The 22193-nt window shown below is 48.9% G+C and overlaps 2 protein-coding genes across 4 annotated transcripts; one reads left to right on the top strand and one right to left on the bottom strand.

The window, feature by feature from the left end:
- Nucleotides 1–43: 43 nt before the first annotated feature.
- On the bottom strand, nucleotides 44–16183 carry LRWD1 (leucine rich repeats and WD repeat domain containing 1). Of its 3 annotated transcripts, XM_061470436.1 has the most exons (16): nucleotides 16141–16183; nucleotides 13805–13944; nucleotides 11525–11759; nucleotides 10376–10495; nucleotides 8808–8960; nucleotides 7938–8081; nucleotides 6965–7306; nucleotides 6218–6344; nucleotides 5878–5987; nucleotides 5220–5427; nucleotides 3668–3740; nucleotides 3430–3570; nucleotides 2667–2764; nucleotides 1948–2109; nucleotides 1164–1291; nucleotides 44–422 (listed from the first exon to the last, which is right to left on the bottom strand). In XM_061470436.1, the coding sequence occupies exons 2-16, from the start codon at nucleotides 13882–13884 to the stop codon at nucleotides 282–284; spliced, it is 2262 nt and encodes a 753-aa protein (XP_061326420.1). In that variant the 5' UTR covers nucleotides 13885–13944; nucleotides 16141–16183; the 3' UTR covers nucleotides 44–281. The 3 variants fall into 3 exon arrangements, with proteins under 3 accessions (XP_061326420.1, XP_061326422.1, XP_061326419.1); XM_061470438.1 differs by lacking the exon at nucleotides 16141–16183 and having other exon boundaries at nucleotides 11525–11645; nucleotides 13805–14306; XM_061470435.1 differs by lacking the exon at nucleotides 16141–16183 and having other exon boundaries at nucleotides 13805–14305.
- Nucleotides 16150–18615, top strand: ALKBH4 (alkB homolog 4, lysine demethylase). The gene is made up of 3 exons (XM_061470439.1): nucleotides 16150–16319; nucleotides 16960–17157; nucleotides 17602–18615. Exons 1-3 carry the CDS (start codon nucleotides 16218–16220, stop codon nucleotides 18241–18243), a joined length of 942 nt encoding a protein of 313 aa, XP_061326423.1. The 5' UTR covers nucleotides 16150–16217; the 3' UTR covers nucleotides 18244–18615.
- The last annotated feature ends 3578 nt before the right edge of the window (nucleotides 18616–22193 follow it).

Raw genomic sequence — 22193 nt, 5'->3', positions numbered from 1 at the left:
GAACTCTCTGCTTTTCCTTTCCAAGAAGTCCAAGCAGTGCCAGCAAGAGGGGTTTTGTTTTATTAAGTGTCATTTCTATATAAAACAATTGCACCAATTGTGGAAAACTTACAGTAAAAGAAACTGGGTGTTTACAATGACAAGATGAGTTTAACAAACTCCTCTTGGTGTTTTGTCTCTTGCACATAACAGCAGGTCTAGAAAACGTGATGGTTACATGGGTAACAGTCACTAATACTGCACTAATTCAAAGCACAGGCATGAAACTGGGGGACAAGGAACTATGACTTCTTCCAAATTGCTGTTATGTTCACACTAGTTAGGACAACAAGGTAAGTAAAAGTGGGGTCTGAGACCACGTTGTTTACTAGGACTTCAGTCAGCTGCTCCCCGTTTGCTCGCAGCTCTGGCCACTGGAGAATCTAGGAGGAGAAGAGAGGTTGGATAGGCAAGGGCTGCTGGTGCTGTCTCTGAAGGTGGGAGGATGTTAGTTAGTGTTAATTGACAGCTGGGTCTGTATGGAGTCTGGTTCCCTGCCCACCCAGGGAGGCTGAATGAAAGGCTCTTGCCCTTTCTGAGGGAGGTGGTGCAGCTCCTCCAAACCACATGGACTTGATCAGAAAGGAGAAAGTGCTGCCTCAGGCAATGTACTTGCAAAAAGCTCTTGGAACACTGGGTCACTCCATACCTGCATCTAGTGCAGCTCAACACCCGCTTCTGTATGAGAGTATGTGGGATTGTCCTTTCAAGACGCTCGGTCATTGCCTAAGACAGAACTATCCCTGAAGGCCAGGGATGTGCCCAGCAGGAAAAAAGTGCATGAGCCCTTTTCTCCACGAGGAAGAACTCTGGTTTCCCTTTGGCTTCCATCCCCTCAACCCAGCAGGGAAGTGGTGTCTCCACAAGCGTATCACCAGGCTCTCCAGTTTAACCACCAGCTTTGAGAGGGCCCTTCATCTAGGAACAGTTGCTCGCTCCTGCAGAATGCAGAGCTGCAATTCCTAATTCCTGTCACAGTTGGGTTTGTGTGAGAGTTGAAAGATGGCCTTGGTCATGCTCTAGAGATTACTTTTAATGGTGTGCGAGAGTTGGGTATAGACAACAGCAGGTATGTTCTGGTGTGAATCTGCTCCCTGCTGCACTGAGGCAGAAGGGAGACCTACCTGTGCAGGAGGGATCTTCTGAAGTGGGGAGCGTTTCCCCTTTGCAGAGCTCCATGCCTTTGTGTAGCTTGAGAGGTTGTACATCCACACGCTTCCCTTCTCATCGCCACAGAACACGTAGTTTTTTGCTGCAGGACCAAAAGAAGAAGATGGGAAATAAGTCTGGAATTAAGGATCCACTTTCCTGTAATGCAGAACTCAAGCCAGTGCTGCAGGATCCCAACAGAGGATGTGGTATTTCAGCATAATACAGCACAAATATGCTAATTGACCTTGCTCTGAAAGCTCATTTCACCCAAGGCTAAATCAGTTCTCTTGCTCTAGTAGAGAGAAGCTAGTGAGAAACACTAGGGGATTTCTTCTGACCTTTTTTAGACTTTTTTTGGTCTATTCCCTGTTAGTCTCAAAAGCCAGCTGCCCCTCGTGGGTCCTGCCCCTTCCTTGAGATGTTAAAATGGCTCCAGCTACACTAAAGGGCCAGGCCATCAGCTCTATGTGCTCTGAAGCCCTGTACAATGGAGACCATGTCACTGAGCAATGCCTCGGTGGTTCCCTTGGATGGCCGATGGTAGAGCTATAATTAGTTATTCCTGATGTTATTTATACACAGCTGGTGCTGCACGGTGCTGCAGCTACATTACAAGTCGGGGCTCTTGGTAGCAGAGTGGAGACCAGGCTGATGGAGACTGAAATCCAGCTCCAGGCTTCCCCAGGCCACTGGTCCAAGTCAATCTCCATCCGTGCAGCATCCCTGCCACAGTGAGTGAGGAAGAGCACTGCCTACCTGGGCAGGTGCTGAGTGTCAGGTAGGACATGTCTGTCGTGGACCACTCCAGCTCAGCCAGAATAACTGCAGCTGTGGTTCGTTGGCATCCCTTCCCCTTCGTGTCAAAAGACCGACTCCAGCTCCATAAGTATATGCATCCTGGTTTAGAGCTCTTGGAAACTAGGGAAGAAAGATGGGAGAGGCTGTGTCAGTGACACGGGAAACCTCAAGACAAAGGCTGGTTGCTGGGGAAGGTGGTTCATCCAGAAGGTGGCTTTAAGATGTGGGACCTGATACCAGCGGCAACTCTTTCCACCTCTTTTACCTCATTTCAGGGTAACTGGAGGCTGCAGAGGGATTTTCAATCCCACAATACATTCCTGAACTGCAGAACAAGCATTAGCTGTTCAGAAAGGCCCAGGCCATGCTTTTAAGCACTCTCCCAGCTGTGGGAACCCCCAGTTGCTCTGCAAACACATACTGCTGCCACCAGCCTTTCTCCCTTTGCCCTTACTTGGCCAAACATGCTTTGGGGATGGGGCCATCCCCATTGGTAGGCCCGCCCAGACGTGTCTGTGCACCTCTAGCCCACAGTTTAGGGAAAGTTAAGTGACTCTGGGAGGCAGCTCCGTTCTGTACCCCCCAGCAAACTGAAGAAGAGGGAGCTGCACCCCATTCAGCCTGCCATGTGCTAAGGTGCCCTTTTTTCTGGACTGGGCTATTGTGTTTATACTCACCCACAACATCATCATTCAGAAAAGCCAAACCATCAACCCTGTGCAATGTTGTCATGCTTCCATCCTCATCAGGAAACTGGAACGTGGCATCAAAAGGCCTAGAAATAGAGGGAAGGGTGAAATGAGTCGAGGCCTGGATGGGGAGCAGTGGATGGGCACACAGTAATGGGATGTGTTAGTAAGTCTCTTGCCAAATCCAGATCAATTCCCACTTGGAATTATGCCTTTGGCCACCTGGGTTAATGAATGCAGCCCTTTTGCTTAAGAGACTGCTGGTTTACTCCATCTGTTTGTGCAGACCTCAGGATTAGGGTATGACAGCACAGCATGACTCGACTTGCTTTGCTGTCGTCATTTCTTCCTGTGCTCCCATAGAGTGCCCTTCCCTGGGTAACCTCCTGCACCAGCAGCAGGATTGGCCTTATGGGAGACTGGAACTAGAGCCAAGACTTTACGCTCTGTTACACTGCATCAAGATCCACGCCCTCCAGTTTTAGGGTATTGCATTCCAGTCCTGTCAGCCTTCCTGCAACCCCTGTAGACTGGAGCAGTGATACACGCTCAGGGCTGCCAGCTTTGAACACTCCTTTAGCATTATGCTAGTATTTTTTCTTGCCTCTGTGGGAAGGGATGTTTTAAATTGGGTAGGACATGCTGCTTTTTCTTGCTCAGGTCTCCTCAGTCAGAAATAAAGCCTTTGCTAGGACAAGCTCTTTTTGATGATAAGGAAAGCAAATACATGCCCCCAACTTTGGGATCTAACCTGTTTTTTTGTTTCTTATCCAGTTTTATATTCCAGGCAAAACAGCCACCTTCACAGCCAGCCAGCAGGTACTGATCCGGGCAGCTGGGGACGAGGGCAATCCGTAAGGGAATAGAGAGCACTTCCAGCACCAGCAGCTGGCTAAAAAGAAAGAAAAAGAAAAGAGAGCAAGCAGTTACGTGATGCTGCGATAGTTACAGGCTCCTGGGCTGGCCACGTCTGGTTTTTGAACCTTTACCTTGCTTTGAAATTGTAGTCAGAGTCTGGAATCCCAATATCCCAGAGTGCAATTCGCTTGTCATAGGATGCAGCTGTGGGACACAGAAGAGAAGCAGGTAGTGACAGCGCTGCTCATCTAGCTCTTCTCGTGCTAGCTGGCAATTCTACCCGTGCCACAGAGGCTGTAACACGCTAAGCCTGGGGCATCAGAGAGCTCATTAAGGCACAGCAGCAGTCACTGAGGCTCCTGGCTCAACACCACGTCACAGCATGGTCAGGAATTTGCATTCTTATCCTGTGCTCTAAGAGGAGCAGATAAAAGAAAGTTTGTTTCCTGGTGTCCACTACTAAGTTGTGGCTTCATAAGGTCATTCATGAGCCCCTTTCAGCTCATGTTTCTGGGGGCCATGGGGAATTTAAGCCCTAACCTCCCCTCTCAGGCAGACGCCACTTCATCCCATGCATCCATGGCTTACTGTGGTCACATCCACAGTAGCTCCCACGGGGAAACTTAGGCATTGATGTAAAGTGTGAAAGACCCTTCATGTCTTTGTCACCAAACTGATACACTGCTAGCAGAAACAATCCTAACAGGTTACACAGAGTAATCTGGATCCTGATCAGAAGGCAGCCATCAAATGACTACCTGGGGCAGTGTCCCATCCCCAGACAGGCATGCAAAGACTCTCACTTCATTACTATGAATGTTTCTATGCAATGCAACAAGCTGTCCACTCGGATGTACGGATGTGCTATCCACCTCCTTATCCTCCTGGGCTTCTGCTTTTTGCACTCTTGAGCTGCTTCTGGGAATTATCCACTACAGCTACCTGTGTTTCAGAAAAATCCCACTGTTAATGGCTCATGTAGCACTCTAACCACTCCAGGATGTGAGTAATTGTAGGCCAGAGGAACAATGTGCTGTGGGGTGCAGTTTGAAGGGCTCTAACAAATTACTTTACAGGCCTGACAATGCAGCTGCAATCTGTAGTATAATAGTTCGTGTCCTACCAGTTTGTAACTTCAGCCTCTGTGGGCCCTACTGTGGCAAAGCTCTCTTCTACATCAGGCTAAATAGTGTAGAAAAAAAGAGGTCTGACAAGGTACAGAACTCCAAACCCCTGTCATTCATCCAAAAGCACTTACTTAAGTGCATAATTTTGCTCATTGGAAAAAATGAACCCTAACAGCCCATTGTACACTGCTTGCCCCTGTTGCTGTGCTGCTGAGAGCCCTGACCACCCGCTGCCTGGCCCCCAGCAGCCTGCCCTGGCTCTCATTCTTCTTACTCATCCCTGCGGAACGGGGCCGCTGCTGGGCTTGTTCGTGACGGCCACCCTGAGAGAGAAACAGGAGCTGCTGCACCTCAGCTAAAGGGTCAGGCTCTGTGGCTGAAACAGTCTGTACCTTCTGTAGATTACTCTCATATGAGACTAACAATACATGTCTGGCCATGCTTTTTCTATGCATGTGCAGTCCCTGTTTGCACTGCTGCCAGTTCCCCTTGTTAAGGACGCCCAGCCTTTTCTACATTAGGTACTAAAACTAAAGAGATTCTGATCCAGACTTACTGAAGAGGTGAGTTTCTCGAGTTGGGCTGAAGCAGACAGTAGCAATGGGCTTTTTATGAGCCTTTATCTCTCCGTAGCAGAAGTCAGCTGCCACGTGGATCAGTTTGACAATCCCTCTCCTCCCAGCAGCAGCCAAGATATTATGAGATTTCTTCCTGCTGTCGCTGATGACCATTGTAACGGTTGTCCACGCAACACTGAAAAACTCCTAGAACAGAAAGAAACCCTGATCAGAGGGAAAGATTGGAGCCAGGAGGAGAGCTGTCAGCTCAGAGATAAGACAACCATCTGAGAGCTATGGAGGTGAAATGACAGGACTATTGGAGGTGGGGCACTGAAGCTCAAAGCCACCCTCAGAAGAGCACAAACTGTTGACACAGGATGTTTAATCCTCTGTGCTGTCAAGCAGTCTTAGCAGAACACACACGTGTGCCTGCGTGAGGAAAAGAGAGGCAGACTAATCTTCTAAGCTAACAAAAAACCACCCAAAACAAACCAGGCTAAAAGGATAAGCAATTTAGTACCTACCTTCGTCCTTTTAAGACCTGCTAGAAACCCTTTCAGAACTCTTTGTAACGTACATTATGTATACATGTATGTAATTATAACAAATGATGACATTTCCAGTCAATGCTTACTCCTCCCACTTGCAACGTACCTCTGCAGCCACCTTATACTTTTTCAGCACTGTCCCCGTCTCACAGTCAATCAGACAGACAGATTCCCCTCCACATGTTGCCACGGTTCTGGAGGAGCTCACAATGGGATCTGAAAGATGGAAAGAATAGGTGAGAAGTTCCCAGGTTCACGGATAACACCTGAAGACTGCCTGGTGCTCTCCCAGTCTCCTGTTTTCAAAGTCAAAGAAGTATGTAAGCAAGTCTCTTCCTGACAATGGAGACTACAGCTTGAAGGAGCAGGGGTCTAATGCATGGAGTCCGCTGGGATTCCAGAGCCGGGTGGTTCTGGGAATCCTGCAAACCTCTGTAAGAGCTCACCTTTCCTGGCTCCAGAGTCTAGCAATGGCTCGAAGACACAGGACCAGAGCTGCGTTTTAAAATCCTCGCGGCTGTTGCCTTTACTGTGACACTGAAGAAAATGCAATGGCTCTGCACTGACATCCTCCTACAATAAACCATCCACATTTAGAAAATTCATTCCCCTGACAGCGCTTTGCCTGTGACTGCCTGGACAGAACCCTCCACTGAGCACAGCAACCTGAGTTAAAGGGAAGGATCTGGTCAGCCCTTCTCTGCTACAGAGAACAGGAGAGACTGAGGTGCCAGCAATGCTCCAGACTCCTAAACCAGCAAGCAACTGTTTAGAAAAGATGTGCCCAGCAGAGCCTGGCAGCGAACCCCATTTCCTGATGCAGAGAAATGTGAAAAAACCTTTATATCCCCACTGCTCTGAGCTGAGGGGGAAACACCTTTCCCCATGCAGCCATCACTTTGACCTGAGCGCAAGTCATGGCAGTCCCGTTTCTAGAAACAGGCTTTCAGTGCACCACCTCGGAGCGCTGGTCCATCCATCCCCTGCAGGGGATTCACTGTGTCCAGGGGGGGCTTTCCCTGATGGCTCTGAGAGATTTAAACCAATAAAAACCGAAACCAAACCCGTCACTCACAATATATCTGGTCAGTTACGAGCTCCAAACTGTGCAGAGCTCGGATGAGATCTGAATGCAGCTCCTCCCACTAAACCAAGAGGCCAAAAGCCAGTCCTAAGGAGGCTGATGAACATACCTTGCCCTTGGAGTTCTTCACTGGGGTCAAGGTAACAACTCCATTGTCCTGCTCCTGGCTTTTCTGTTCCCCTGTCAGCTGGCTGGATCTTCTGTTGCTTTGCCCCTTGGGCAACTGCTCTCCGTTCTTAGGTGTCTCTTCAGGTTCCTGCTCAGGGCTCGCCTCTTTGGCTGGCTGGTTTGATGTTCTTGGTTTCTCAGGAGCTAGCTCATCTTGCACAAGACTGGATTTTCTGGGATTAACTACAACCTCCTTCTCGGTGGTCACCTGGGGCTTGGACCTCTTCTTGCGAGAGTGTGTTTTTGAGCGATTTCTTTTCCTCTTTCTGGCTGTTACTGTGACCTATAAGGCATGTTGTCAGTTTGTGCAGAAGGTTTCTGGCTTCCCCAAGATGTGCAGATGATTTGTAAGTCAGAGATATTAATTATTCAACTGCAAGTACCCTCCTATGGTTACAGACTGGGTTCCAAGAATCAGAAAGCCAAGAGCTGCAGGGTTCCTAGAGGCAGAAGCTAATGAAAAATCACTTCTCTCTTCCCTTGTCCCAGTCACTTGTGATTGAAAAACAATGTGGAAAAACCAAATCTGGCCCATGGACCCATTGGGTTCAGTCTGCAGCCATTTGAAAGAAGGTGAGCACTAACACAGTGTGGCCATGTTATCAGCCCAGTTCTCTAATTAAATATACCCCTTCCTCAAAGGAGAGGTGCAGTCTGTAGGACTATACTCAGGCAATCTTTTGGGTACCCTATGAGAATGGAAGCTTTCCCCTCTTGGAGAGCAACTCGGCCTTCACATTGGTGGGAAAGGTTCAATCTGGCTATAAAGAACAAGCTTCAGTTGTTGAATAACAGGCTGGAGCCTGAGGCTGCCCCTACAGTTACCAAAAGGTCATAAATGTAAACTGACAAGTGCTACTGAATTCACAGGAAATAAAAAGGACATTGTTAATCGAACCTGAAAAATCACCTACCTGACCCTTGTCCTCTGCATCTTCCCTGGGGCTTTCTGAGCTTTCTTCTTCCTCATTCTCATCCATCTTTTCCTCTGGTTCGGGATCTGAGTTTAACTCCAGACCCAGTGAGGATGCCAGAAACTCTTCTGCAATCATTTTCACCTTAGAAACAAATATGTGGCTATGTAAAAAAAACCCAGTGAAAAGACACACAGCAACAGCAGACAAACTGTATAATGAGAGCTGCTTTGCTGAGCTCTTAATATCTGCTTTCGCTGTTCTACATGATTTTCACAAGTGATGGAGGAGCTGACAGCCTGGCAGGCCAAGTCCTTTGCTGATATGACCCAAGAACTTCACTTTGTCATGGACATCCGGGGTGCATATTTGTGAGAACAAGAGTACAGCAATGAAATAAGACAAAGGAGAGATGGCCGGCTCAGCTGTATGTATGCACATACAACTCAAACATATGTTACAACTAAACGGTGTCTTTCCCCACTGGGAGTAACTACAGTTCTGTCATTACCTTTTCTCCTTTCATACAGCTTCCATCAAGACTAAAGGATGCCGTTAGAGCTATTTGCAAATAATTAAGTACTAAGGAACTGCAGTCTCATTAATTAGTACAAGTATCATTACTGCTTATGAATTAAAACACAGGGTTTAATGACAGCTATTGCAGCTTGGTGCACATTCATACCTAGCGCTTCTGTAACGGCTTAACAAAGAAAACCAGAAAACCTGACACACACACCCACAACCCCCCCCATCTGCAAGAGCCCTGACACCCAAATCCATACAGCATTTTAATCAAATCCAGTCCGGATCAGCCGGCAGAGTCCTTGCCTGAAGGACAGGAGGGCAAGTGAGTGAAACGTCACCTACCCGCCAGCGGGTGAACTCACTGAGTGAGCTGGGCCCACATACTACGTTGGTTTGGACTGACTTCAGGAACTTCTTCTTGATGGACTTCACTTGCTCAGCTGTGTGCTTCTCAGGAAGTTGGTCACGGAAGAATTTTTCCCAGTGAGCAGTAACCTGGGCAGAAAGACTGAGTTTAGTCATCAGAACACTACAGAAAACCAGAGCAGAAGAGCATGGGAGTACTCGTAAAAGCATTTAAGAAGTTGCCAACGCTGAGGCTCCGCTAGCTGCGTGATAGCACTGCTTCCATTGGTTTTACAGTGTTCAAACCACGACTTCAGCTAAGAGACCCAATTCCTCTGAGCCAAGCTTGAGTGTGGGTAAGCAGAGAGCAGACCCAGAGCAATGCCTGATTTCATACCTCTGGATCCATAGCAAAAGGTCTTAAGCATTCTTACACCATGCCCTACTAACAGGGAGTGCCTGACAGGTAACTAATTTATTATAACAGGCACAAGATAATGGGGATGGTTGACTTTTCTTGTAACTCGAGTGTGTGCATGAGCAGCACTGGTGCATGTCAATCCCATTTATAAAGATACCTTGTCTCCAAAAGGTTTCTGAACTATGAGCACAATCACTCAGATGTCACTTATCAGCACAGTTTCCCACCTGAGAGTTTCTGGTGGGTAGTAACCCATCCATAAGCATTTGGACCTAACATTTTACATTTAGACACAGCAGTAAGAACTGGGGAGCCAGGGAGAGAGCAATACCAGCAGGCAGCAGTATCTGGGGCACAGATACCAGCACAAAATTAACAGCACAGGGATCATTTTGTGTCTCGTTAACCAGCCAACCATGCCCAGTTGCCTGGAGGATAAGAGGTTGAGCAGCCCTCACCAAGACCCTTTGAGATACAAGGTATTACACAGGTAACATGAAGCACAACAAGCTATTCCAGTGCAGTATTTAACCTCTCCACCACTGCTACATAGAAGGAATTACCAAGATCAACTAACAAGAAATCAAACAGTAAGAGCAGTACTGCACAAAAAAAAAACCCAAACCTTTTTCATCCTACAACAGTTTTGCTGAGGATCACAGCGTGCTTTATGGGGACAATCTGTCAGGAGCTAAACTGTGTATGTAAATGAGTGAAAAACGATTCCAAACATGCACAGATGAAGAAGAAAGAACAAATCCTTGTTCCTGGTGTATGCTGGAAAAAAAAACAAGATTCTTTTGAGCTTGATTTTATGCTCCCCATTCCTGGGGCCAGGACAATAACACAGATTACATGGGGAGGTGCATACAGCTGTTATGTCAGCACCAGGCTCCTCCCATTTCTGAACGATGATTCGAGTGACCTGAAAAACTAGAGGGTCAGACACAGACCTTGTTGGCCCTGCTCCTGTGGTTTAAACTGCAGGTAGAAGTTGGCTACACAGAACAGGTAGAGCAAATGCAAGCAGTGACCAGAGAAAGCAGCAATTCCTAGGCTGCCCGCACTGTGAGCTGTGTTCAGAGGATGCCAAAACACAGTATTTAGTTACTGTGTTTAGAGACTAAGAACTACCACATCTTACCTTGCTGGTGAGCTTGCGACTATTGACATGCCTCACATGTTTTGCCAGTTTGGTGATATCTTTGCCATTGAGTAGCCGAAGGTTTTGCAAAAGGAACATTACTTTATAGTCATCGTTGAGCTAGAAAGAGAAGCCACCAAAGCTGTTGTTACATGGTACTTACTTTAGCTTTAGTCCTTTATTAAAATACAGGTAAGCATAAGAAGAATACATTTAGACAGGAAAAGCTATTTCATAGGATCACCTCAGCATTTCTGACATGAATATAGCCTTTTAGTTGTAAATTAACGTTCTCCCACGGGCTGGGATCTCAAACGGCAAACAAAAGACCTGCCTAACGCTTATGCAGTACTACCATCCAACGCAAGGTGGTGGCAGTGTAACCTGGCTCATCTGCTCCGGCCTGGGTGCAATGCGGGGTATCCTCTTTGCATCCTTCAACGCTAAGCAAGCATCTAAGGCAGATGCCTACAGCAAAGACACAGCAGGGTTTCTTTGGGTCAGGTGTGCTGTACGTCAGACCAGTTCGCCAATCCAGTTTATCCAGCCACACATATACTTCTGTGGGCATGCAACAGCAAACAAGCATCCGGGGCTGGTGGCTGATACCAGCTTAAAGCACAAATAAAACTACAGTTTTGAATGCTTTTAACTGTACCTGCTTTTAACTGCAGAGCCTCCGGATATATTGAATGCTTTTAACTGTACCTGCTTTTAACTGCAGAGCCTCCGGATACATCAGAAAACCCAAACTAGGCTAATCACCAAGCAGCAGAGGACCAAGTCTGCTCTTCCAGAGCACGAGTGGTACCAAAACGAACACCTGAGAAGGAGGCTTCTACAGAGTCATTACTGTATTTCACACATGAGCATAAGATATCCTGCCTGATAAGCTACCTAAGACAGGACTGTAACCTGGAGAATCAGTTCAAGATAACCAGATTTTAATATCTGAGTGGTTTTGGGCAAGTCACTTCTGCAGATTGGGAAACAGTGGCACAGACAAGCGAAGTACCTCAAAAAGACTGGTTGCCTTCTCAGATGCTCTAGCACTTGCTGCCTAAGAACAATATATAAGAACTAGGTGTAACTGCTGTTTGTTTCCCCTCTACTTAATGCTTAGCTTTGTAAGGACAGGAGGTAACTCACGGTCAAGTACACGTTGTTCTCGTAGGTCAGCTCCTCGAGCAGAGGGAACTGTTTCAGAGCAGTTACATCTTCCAGTTTGTTGTTGTTGCAGTTTAGGACACGCAGATCAGGCAGGGTTAGACTGTTGGGAAATTTGTCCAGTAAATTGTCAGAGAGATCCAGTTTCTGCAGATGCCTCAGTCGGGAAAACAAACGTGGGTCTAAGTCTCCAGTCTTCAACTGCAACTTGGACAGGCTGAAAGCAGAAGAGACCATGAACTATCTGCACCTCTCAGTCCAGCACAACTCACTGGGTAAATGTGATCCAACCTGCTTTTTCTTGACTGCAGGCACAGACACATGGAAAAGATGCTGTGTCTGAGCTAACAGCCCCTGTCAGAGACTCAAGTCTACCAGTGTATTGCAGTACAACTAACCTGCTACCCAGATAAAGCTCTGACAGGTAATAGAGCTGCTGTGAGCAGGGAATCACTGGAAAAGTTCTTGATCATAGATAAAAATTACTAAAAACCTCAGAATTCTGGTATTTTATTCCTTTGCAACATCAATTCAGCAAAACTGTGGCAATACGAGACCCTCACTACACCATCCCTCCACCCTGCCCACAGAATGCGTAGCTTCATCATTACACTCATTCTTTAGAAACCACCATCTCGCAGTTGGCGTAAGTAACAGAACACCATGGTGATTCCAAAAGCTATTCCTGCTCTCCCTCTGACTTCAGGCTGACACTCACACAGATTGGATCCAATTGGATCAGTTTGCTGATCTGGCTTAACACTTCTCATCCCTGCATTGGAAGTTAAGTTCAGGACAAGTGCAGAGTCATTTGGCTGATTTCAAAGAAACTAACTTCACAAAAAAGGGAGATTTTCCCATTTCTTTTCTTTCTTCCAATTCATTCCTGAAGTGAATTTTGCTGTGGAAACTTCCAATGGCAAATATGGAAATCTACCTATCAAAATCCCAAGGCTGCCACCAAAACAGAAGCATTTTGTCCTGAAAGGAAGTGGTACAATATTTGTGAGGGGAAAAAAATATCCTTTCTCTGTAAGAAAGTGATAAATGCACATTAAAAGAAAGGTCATTTAGATTTGATCATTTAGCTGAGTTCCAAAGGGAGCCTCTAGTTCTAACAGCAAACCTCTCATGAGGACACAAGTCTGAGTTCCTTTAATAAAGAGAATCTCCATCTATAATGATTAGTAATAAAAAAGCCTTCTAAACACAAATGAAGTGTGGGTAAATGAGGTGAATAAAATCAGGAAGCAAAACCACTTCTCCTTCACTTGCCATCTCAGAAGCCTAAGCAGACAGGCAAAGCAGGTAAGAAAGGCTGAAGAGAATTCAACCGGCTGCAAAGCTGAGTGCAACAACTACGTCATTTCGGGGAGAAATTCAACACAGTGTTCCCCAAATGGCCCTTCAAATATATCCCTTCAAAACCATGCTAGGAGGCTGCATGGAAAAAGCCATGCTCTGGAAATTCACTGCTTCACACATCCCAAGATCACTTTGTTACCCAGATCACTGCAGCCTACACCCTTCAGAGAAACTTCAGAGGTTCTCTCTATAAAAGTGATTATTTCAGCACAAGACAAACCAAAATAAGTAACTTTAAAGAAAGTTACATGAAACCCCAAACTCTTACATCAGTGACAAAAACATTGAAGGCACCAGCCAGAAACTGGCTGAGTCACTCGGATTGACCAGTTTTGGAAAAGCAAAATTCCACTGTATTAAACATTTGGAAAGACACATATTTTCAATGACCTCTGTTAAGGATCTGAGAAACAAAACTGGCTTTAGTGGTTTCTAAGTGTGTCAGAGTTTACTTATTCTCCCTCTCCGCAATGTCGGAGATACTAACATAACTGGATTTAGAGGAGATGGAAAAGGATGGAGGGAGAGGAAAAGGGAGGGCAAATAAAACCAGAAATCTTTTTAAATCCCTCTAAAATCCAGGTCAGAAGAAATTCTCTTACTTGCAGGAAGCAGTTGCCAGCAAAGACAAGTGTTTTGGGAACAGGGAGTCTATCTTAGGGTTGGAAATCAGGATCTGGCCTTAAGCAGTTTTACAGAGGTGGCACCCTCTCTCGTGAATACACTAGTGCTAGTGAATGCACTAGTGCTCACTGATCCTGCACTGAGAATGCCACCTCCTGCTCCGTGCTTTGTAACTGTCTCTCTTCTGTGCAAATGCTTAGGGGAAGAAAGGCAAAACAAGGATTGCCCAGGCTGGATTCAGCTGGAATTTTCCATGGGCCTGCCTGCACTTACTTCAGCGTCTCGATCTTTCGGAGCCTCGTGGATCTTGGAACTGCTCTTTCCAACAGAAGTTCTGTAGTAATTTTTGACATCTTTAATCTCCACCCCACTGCTGGAATCAGTCAGCTGTAGGATCTCTTCTTGTCCCCTTCCTAGTAAAACAAACAGGAATGAGAGGAAGTCCTTTCAACTGGCTCCAAGAGGGGAAAAAGAAGCAAGTTAGGAGGTTAGCTACTGGCTTCACTGCTGTGTTTGAAGTCGCCTGTTCGGCCTGGTTGAAATGGAAATAGCAGAGGTTGTTGTTACACTGGGCTCATGCTCCCAAGAACAACAATCCCTCCCTTGGCTATGAAATTGCTGCAGATGAAAGCTGTCCCCAGGGTGATGGCACTGGGAACTAGGACAGTCTCCCTGTTACCTGTTTGGACCTCTCCTGAGCAACAGGGCTCTGCTCCAAGAACTCCAACAGGCTTCCAAATAAACAGCAACAATAAGAGCAAATACACCTGTTGTGAAGGAACGCCTCCCTGACAATATGGATAGGCTCTTTCCTAAATTCCCTAAAATTCTGGAAAACTGAATTAATTATCAGGAATGTAAATACCCACCCATCACTAACATCATCTCCTCACCAACAAAAACCACCCCGACAGCGCTGTGAATGCTATTGGTAAACTGATGTTTTTGTGCACCACTGTGGCCAGGACGGCACACACAAACTCACTGATATTTAGACTAACAACATAGATGGAGCCAAAGGAGCTTCATGGAATTACTGACTCGTGGCTTACTGCTCTTTCTGACACAGATTCCAAGAGAAGGGAAGAAAGAAGAGCTCCAAGGCCAGGCTTGCTACTGTCTTTCTGAGTTAGTCTCACCACTGCCTAAATGCCACTGCAGTAAATGGTGGGGAACACGCAGGACACTAAGCTGTCCTTAGGCTTGACTTCAGCATCACAACATGCCTACAGCACCTGGACTGCTGGGTTTGATGAGCAATGGGGCACTGCTTTGTTAACACCTGCAAACAAGGGCAATCCTTCACCTATGGGATGTTTTACACCAGCGTAAAGAGCATTGAGCCTGAAAAACGCTGTTGAGGATTTGATCCTTCAAGCAACAGAGCTGTCACTGAAAGTCAACCCACAGGGTCAGGCCTTCACCTGCTGAACCTAATAAACCCAGTTAAGCTCTAGTATCCACAAGATAAACTTGACACCAATGACAGTGGATGTCCCCATCACCCTCTTCTGCCCACACTGACAGCTCAGCCACCACCATGTCACCTGTGACACCAGGAGAGCTGCAGGGAACACCACAACATAACACGCCCCATAGAATCATTACAGAACGGTTTGGGTTGGAAAGGAGCTTAAGATCACCCAGTTCCAACCCCTGCCATGAGCAGGGATGCCTCACACTAGACCAGGCTGTCCAAGGCTCTGCCCAACCTGGCCTTGAACACTGCCAGGGATGGGGCAGCCACAGCTTCTCTGGGCACCCTGTGCCAGCGCCTCAGCACCCTCACAGGGAAGCACTTGCTCCTTATCCCCAGCCTGAACTTCCTCTGTTCCAGTTTGAACCCATCACCCCTTGTCCTATCCCTACAGTCCCCGATGAAGATCCTTCCCCAGCATCCTTGTAGGCCCCTTCAGACACTGGAAGCTGCTCTGAGGTCTCCATCAGCTTCTCTTCTCCAGGCTGAGCAGCCCCCAAGGCCATCACCACGGGTGACACCAGACTGCACACTCAGTTACCCCGGGGCCTGACGAGCCCATCACCGAGCGCAGCCATGAACCACCACCAGCAGCATCCCACAGCAGCCCCTCAGTCCCGCGGCACGACGTCCGTGCAGGCCAGGCACCCCGCGGCGATGAACGCGAGCTCGGTTTTTAGCCACCCGCTATGGCCCGAGCTCTGCCCCGGGGGCGCCCGGTGCGCCGGCCGCTGCACGGCATCCCCACCGCCATGCTGGAGATGGCAGGGGCGGCGGTGCCAGCCTGTCACCCCCCGCGGCTGTGCGGCGGCCCCGGCGCTGTCCCTCGCACCGCGGCAACACCGGAGCCGTGCAGGGCCAACCCGAGCGCGGAGGCCGCGGCGAAGGGGCCGGCGGCGGCCTTCGGGAACCACAGCCTGCTGTGCGTCCGGACTACATCTCCCAGCATGCCCCGCGGCGCGGACGGGCCCAGCACTGCTGCTCCGTGCCGCGGAGGCTGCTGGGACAGCGAGTCCGCGTCCACCCACCCCCCCCCCCCCCAACACACACACACACACCCCCGAGCTCACCGGACCGACCGACCAGGCGTGCGGCCTGCACCCGGCCCCGCCGCCCCTCGCGCTCCCCTCACTTTGGGGCTGGCCGTGAGGGAGGAGAACCGGGGGGGCGGGGGGCGTGTGTGTGCCCCGGGGAGCGCAGCCAGCGCGGATGGAGGCGGCGGGCGGAGGCGCGGGACCCGGCTGCGGCTGCAAGGGGATCCGCTCCTGCCTGCTCTGCGAGGGGCCCGCGCAGGCCGCTCCGCCCCCACAGGTACCGGGGAGGGGGCGGCGGGGCGGGGCTTGCGGCGGGGCGGGGCCGGGGCGCCCGGCGGGGTCCCCCCGGGCCTGGCTGGGGCCGCGGGGATACCCCCCCCCCCACCCACCCCGTGCCATGGCCGGGCCCGGTTCTGCTCCCCACCACCATCACCACAGCCCCGCAGGGCACAGCGAGGGGCTGGGGACAAAGCGGGCCCGGCCCGTGGGTTCAGCGGTGGAGGCACAGCGCGGGCCTCAGCCGCGTGTCCTGCGGCATGGAGCGCTGCGGCGTGGGGCCCTGTCCTTGTCGGTGTCTTCCCTCCTTCAACGGGTATCGGTGTGGCGGGGCAGCCGCCCGGACGGGTACAACATCCCCGGCAGGGTCCAGGGCCAGGCTGGACACGGGGGCTTGGAGCAAGCTGCTCTAGTGGATGGGGTCCCTGCCCCTGGCAAGGGGGTTGGAACTGGAGGAGCTTTAAGGTCGGTTCCAACCCAAACCATTCCATGGTTCAAGCAGCAGTGATGCTGCAGCTGTAAAAGAAGCAGGGATGAGTTGTTCCCCAAAGCAGCAAGAGTCCTGTACCGTTTATAGAGAAATACCTTACGGCAAGCAGTTTTTCCCCCATGGTTTTTCTTCTGTGTTGTTGCTTCTGCAGGGAGAAGATAATTTCACTTACTGTCCAGCAACGGGCCTAGCTAAAGGAAACGAGCACTCGGAATTCGCTGGCTGGGCATTTCCATTTCCAGGGGTGCTCCTCATGGAGGAGTTCATCAGTGAAGATGAAGAGTCTGAGATAGTTGAACTTATGGATCGGGACAACTGGAAACCGTCACAGTCTGGCCGGAAGAAACAGGTCTGACTTTAGCAGCACGTTTGATTTTAGGTCCCTCTGGGAAGGGAAAGCTGTTTTCAGCTGAACCCCCAACAGCTTTAGATGTTTCATTAAAGATTTTCCTTTGAAAGCAAGAATTACTTGTCATTAAAGTCGACTTATGGCAAAAATACGTGATAGTTACAATAAACAGCATCTTTATGCATGTTCAGGCATTAAAGTTCACACGATCTCCAAGCCAAAGAAGTGGGTGGCTTGGTTTGACTTTACAGGTGGGAAATCTAATTCCAGATTAATGTGGCTTCACTGAGCCCTTTTGCAACCTGGTGACCAGGTCACTGGAAGAGATGAGAACAGGACTCAAAGGCTTGACCGTGATCCCCACAGGGATCGCAGCCTCTCCAGAAAGACTTGTCCTAGATTTTTCCTTAACAGTAGCTTTCCCCCCACCCTCTTTTCCAACAGGACTATGGTCCCAAAGTGAACTTCAAGAAACAAAGGCTGAAGGCTGGCAGCTTTACCGGTTTGCCAAGCTTTAGCAAGAAGATTGTGGCACAAATGGAAGCCTGCTCTGTGCTGGGTGGTTTCTTACCTGTTGAACAATGTAACCTGGACTACATGCCAGAGAGAGGTTCTGCCATCGACCCCCACTTTGACGACTGGTGGCTTTGGGGAGAACGTCTGGTGAGCTTAAACCTGCTCTCAGAAACCGTGCTATCCATGTCTTGTGATTCAGAGGACAGCATCCAATTATTTCCCACTTCCAGCAAAGAAAACGGGGAATTAAATCCCCCAGGATCTTTTACACAGACGCCACCGTGCCAAAACCCAGGCGAAGAGGGACCCAACTGCACGTTATCCCCACGGCTCGTTCCAAGCCGGGAGGTGACTGTTGCCGTGCCCTTGCCGCGGCGGTGCCTGGTGGTGCTCTATGGCGAGGCGCGGTACCGCTGGAAGCACGCCATCCACCGCAGGCACATCCAGCGCCGCCGCATCTGTGTCACGTTCCGGGAGCTGTCTGAGGAGTTCAGTGCAGGGGGAAGGCACGAGGAACTGGGTAAAGAACTGCTTGGAATAGCTCTTTCCTTTCAAGGCAGGCCGGTGTGAGCAGCGAGAAGCAGCCCGAGTTGCCTTTTGTTAAGGAATATGGAAGATAAGCTGTAGAAGTGGTTATTCCCAAGGTGTGTGTACAAAGATACGCTCAAATGAGCTTATTTTTTGATAAGAAGCAGAAATAAAGAGTGTGCAAGAAAAGGGTGAGCTGCTTGTTTCTCCCAAGGCTGACCTGGGCATCAGGAGAAAGTCAGGCCTGAGGTGTTGTATTCACTCGCTGTATTGTAACAAAGCACAAAAAGCAAAGGGCCAGCGCTTAAATACTTCAATGTAACAAAGGAAGAAACTTAGAATCATTAAACTGAGCGGAGTATCAAACAGCACAGGCTGAGCTCACACCCTGCGGCAGATTTTGACCTTTCCTGGCCCTTAGCTGTTCCTGTCACATTCCTTTTAGCGTTGTACTGTGCTGTGGGGACACAACTACCTCCTAACCCACTTCAGGTAGATCCTTTAGAGATCCACTCTCCAGGGGAGGAGGGTAAGCATCTCTCACAGATAGTCCTGGGAACTAATTAAAGTAATTATCCTTTGCTGAAGATTCATGCTTTAACAGGGAGGGTTAATCATATATACTGTGTGTGACCCACATCTTTTGGGACCATAGAGCAGCATTTGCAGAGGGCCGATGCTGACTCTTCTGCAGCTTGGACGTTGTTCAGAGCAAAGACCTGCACAGACTGTGTTATTTTCTGACCATTTCTCATCTCTGAACCCCGCTGTCAGCTCTCAGTAGCCGGAGCCTGATTTTGGGAATAAGCTGGGCAACAGACTGCAGCACTGGCGGCTCTCATCCTTTTTCCTGGCACCTCCAGCAGTCAGGTTTGAATCATGCCTTGTACCTAAGACCCAAGAAGCCATTTGCAGCAGAAGCTCATTTGAGGCCATCTGTCTGCTCTGTGCAAACTCCTGTGCTCTTGAAAATGAAGTTGTGCCATGGAAGAAGTGTGATCCTTTAATAAACACAGTTGTGTGATCAGAACCATTCGGCGCAGTCACACCTACAGCAGTGAAACACTTCACAGTGCCTCCTGGTTTCAGTCAGTAAAGAAAGGGGATACATTTTTACATTGATATCAGTGTCCCCACCTAGCACAGCACAGAGGTTTTACTATGCAGCAATGTACTGCTGACAGTGCCAGGGATGGAGCTCCTCACCCAACAGAACAGTTACTAAGGGTCAGTTGGGTGAATCAGGATATATTTTATCAGTTTAAGCTAACAGATACAACCACAGTCCTTTTTGGCTGCAGTGAACCACTTCCAGTTAAGCCTGGTATTTAAACATTGTAGACGCCAGCAGGGCAGTAATTCCAACAGGAACCCGTGAGCAGGGCTCCCACGGGCAATCCCAAATCCCAAACCTCCATCTAGTCCGGCTGCCTGCGTGCTCCAGCAGCCACTTCAGCAGTCCCAGCATGGCCTCTCCAACAGAAATCCATCACACAGCCAGCCAGCACATGACAGGCAGGACACGCTTGCTCACAGCGAGCTTTATCCTAGGGGATTCCTCCTATGCTGCAACCTCCCCAGCTCACTCTCGAAAGCAGGGCCTTGTGCTCACACAGTTCCTAACCTTTTTCCAGCAGGCTGATGTCCACAGGGCTCAGCAGCCATAGAGAGCGTGATGTCCCCAGGCCAGCACCTGCAGCTGCTGTCAGAGCAGAGGACCTTCAGCCACATAGGAGGACAATCAGCAGAGGATATTCAGCCTGCTGGAGCTCAGCACAATGCCACATGACAGGACGAAACCCAGGGCAGGCTTTTGGAGCTGAACCAAGCATTGAGCTCAAGTCCTGAGCCACTCCACCAGCCTGCTCTTCGCTCAAACACCAGCAATCAAGTAATTCCCATTAATGTTTGGCCCTTATTTCCAAAGCTCCTTTTTAGATCTATATTGTGCTCTCACCCTGTTAAAATACTTCCTGTGCATGTACCTGCTGTTTCATTCTCTCTGCAGTGAAAGCAGATGATGATTCTGATGAATCAGAGTGCCACAATAAGAAGATACACAATATTGGTTCATGCTGTGCTCTGCATTTGTTAGCTGAACTTTTCTGCCTCAAACAAACAATAGAGGAAGCTGCTGTTCCTGTCAGAGTATTCCAGCTCTTCTGAGTTGATATCTCACATTTGAAAAGATGAAAATAACTAACTACCGAGTCAAAACCTGAGGGCTTTGTCCAAATATCTCTGAAGTCCAAAACCTGATCTAGTCACCACACAGCCATTGACGTGTCTATCTTTTGACATTCTTCACCTGTTAAACAGCCTCTTGGGCATCATCTTAGATCAAAATGCAGTTACACACCCATCCATCTGGAGAATCATAGAATGGTTTGGGTTGGAAAGGACCTTAAGATCATCCAGTTCCAATTCCTGCCATGGGCAAGGACACCTCACCCTAGACCATGTCACCCAAGGCTCTGTCCAACCTGGCCTTGAACACTGCCAGGGATGGAGCATTTACCATTTCTCTGGGCACCCTGTGCCAGTGCCTCACCACCCTCACAGGGAAGAACTTCTGCCTCGTATGTCTTAGCTCTTAATTTTGATGAGCATTTTGGCTAGTATTGCTCATGTAAGACAAGCTGCAATGGTCTTCATGCTATAGGAATTCCTACTACAGCTGTTTATCTCTTTAACCAAGATTAGCACTTGTAAAACACACACCAAGAGCTAGGCCGTCATTAAAAGGAAGCACCACCTAAGCGTTATCTACTTGTGTATGTTAAAAGCAGAAGGATGATATCTGAGCAAGCTCTTGTGAAACAAAGGCAAACCCCAAGTTAACCCATAGAGGATGCTGGAGGACTTGAGCTGCCTTTCAAGAAAAGTCAGCCTGAAATCAGCAAGAAGCATAAAACTTCACAGGTTTACCCAGTTTCTCTCACATAGCAGGCCAACGACTGAGATCCAGGTTGTTCTACATTAAGGGCTGTTCGTGAAGAGATAAAACAAGTACAGACAAAGCAAAAATAGAGGTTTTCTTTTTCTCCTAGCACTTGGCACTCATCCTTGTCACAATCCTGGGCAGGAGGCAAGCTCCTGGTCGCACACACAGGGATTCACGGAACGCTTTCCAAATTCAGGCAGTCAGTAGTTACTGGAATAGCTTGGCTTGAAATGGGTGCAGAGGAGACAGCCTGGGGGAAGGTAACCAGAAAACCACCCCAAAGCCCAGTTGTGCTGGGATCTGGATCTGGAGCTTGGAGGGGGGTTATTGAGGAAGCTGTCTTAAAAGCAGACGCAACAAGATTTAGCAGATAACAAAGCTGCAGCAGCAGGGGAACTCGAAAGCCTTTTGGTTTTTTTTGAGGCAGGGAAAGAAGAGAAAAGACTTCACAAAATCCCATGTAAAGCTACAGAAAGAGCAGGATGCGAAGTGCAAGCACCCAGTCCCACAGCCCACCAGGCACCCGTGCAGTGCCAAGCTGGGATTCCCAGTGCTGGGGCACGGAAGGATGTTTGCTCTGCAGCTGCACCCACCCCACCAGCTCTCTATAAACACTGGCACGTATCTGAGTGCACGTATCAGAGCATGCTCCACCCGCGGCTCTCGCTCGGTATCACTTTCATCCGTCACATGGGTCAGCCCCAATCCAACATCTAAACCATCTCCCCTGGTCATAAAGCCTCCCCGAGTCACCCAGCCACAGAACCAACAGAGCCAGGCCTGCCCCAGGGCAAGGTTAAAAATAGGGAGCTGCAGAGATCTGCCTCTAAGCACAGCAAAGGTATTGCTCCAGCTCCCACGCTCTCTCTGGCTTGCCTACTCTCTACTCCTGCTAATGAGGGAAGGGAGAGATAGGAGTCACCTCCTACAGCAAGATAGGTGCCCAGGAGCCATAGGAAGCAAGGCTGTCCCCCTGTTTTCAACATCTCCTCCTCTGATTTAGGGCAGGGGCCCTCCAGTGCTGGAGCCTGCAGAGGCATTTTTCTGA

The sequence above is a fragment of the Pezoporus flaviventris genome, unplaced genomic scaffold (genome assembly GCF_033815535.1).
Source record: "Pezoporus flaviventris isolate CSIRO_AGI_PZ_B2104156 unplaced genomic scaffold, CSIRO_AGI_Pfla_v1 ptg000063l, whole genome shotgun sequence".
Taxonomy (NCBI): Eukaryota; Metazoa; Chordata; class Aves; order Psittaciformes; family Psittacidae; genus Pezoporus; species Pezoporus flaviventris.
This window is presented reverse-complemented; position numbering and strand designations above follow the sequence as displayed.

Coding starts and splice junctions, on each gene's coding strand:
- ALKBH4 (XM_061470439.1), top strand. CDS start 16,218: ATGGAGGCGGCGGGCGGAGGCGCGGGACCCGGCTGCGGCTGCAAGGGG. Junction 16,320..16,959: donor AGGCCGCTCCGCCCCCACAG/GTACCGGGGAGG, acceptor TTGCTTCTGCAG/GGAGAAGATAATTTCACTTA. Junction 17,158..17,601: donor AGTCTGGCCGGAAGAAACAG/GTCTGACTTTAG, acceptor CTTTTCCAACAG/GACTATGGTCCCAAAGTGAA.
- LRWD1 (XM_061470436.1), bottom strand. CDS start 13,884: ATGTCAAAAATTACTACAGAACTTCTGTTGGAAAGAGCAGTTCCAAGA. Junction 6,345..6,964: donor TGAAGAACTCCAAGGGCAAG/GTATGTTCATCA, acceptor GGTTTATTGTAG/GAGGATGTCAGTGCAGAGCC. Junction 2,110..2,666: donor TCTGAATGATGATGTTGTGG/GTGAGTATAAAC, acceptor TTTCTTCCCTAG/TTTCCAAGAGCTCTAAACCA.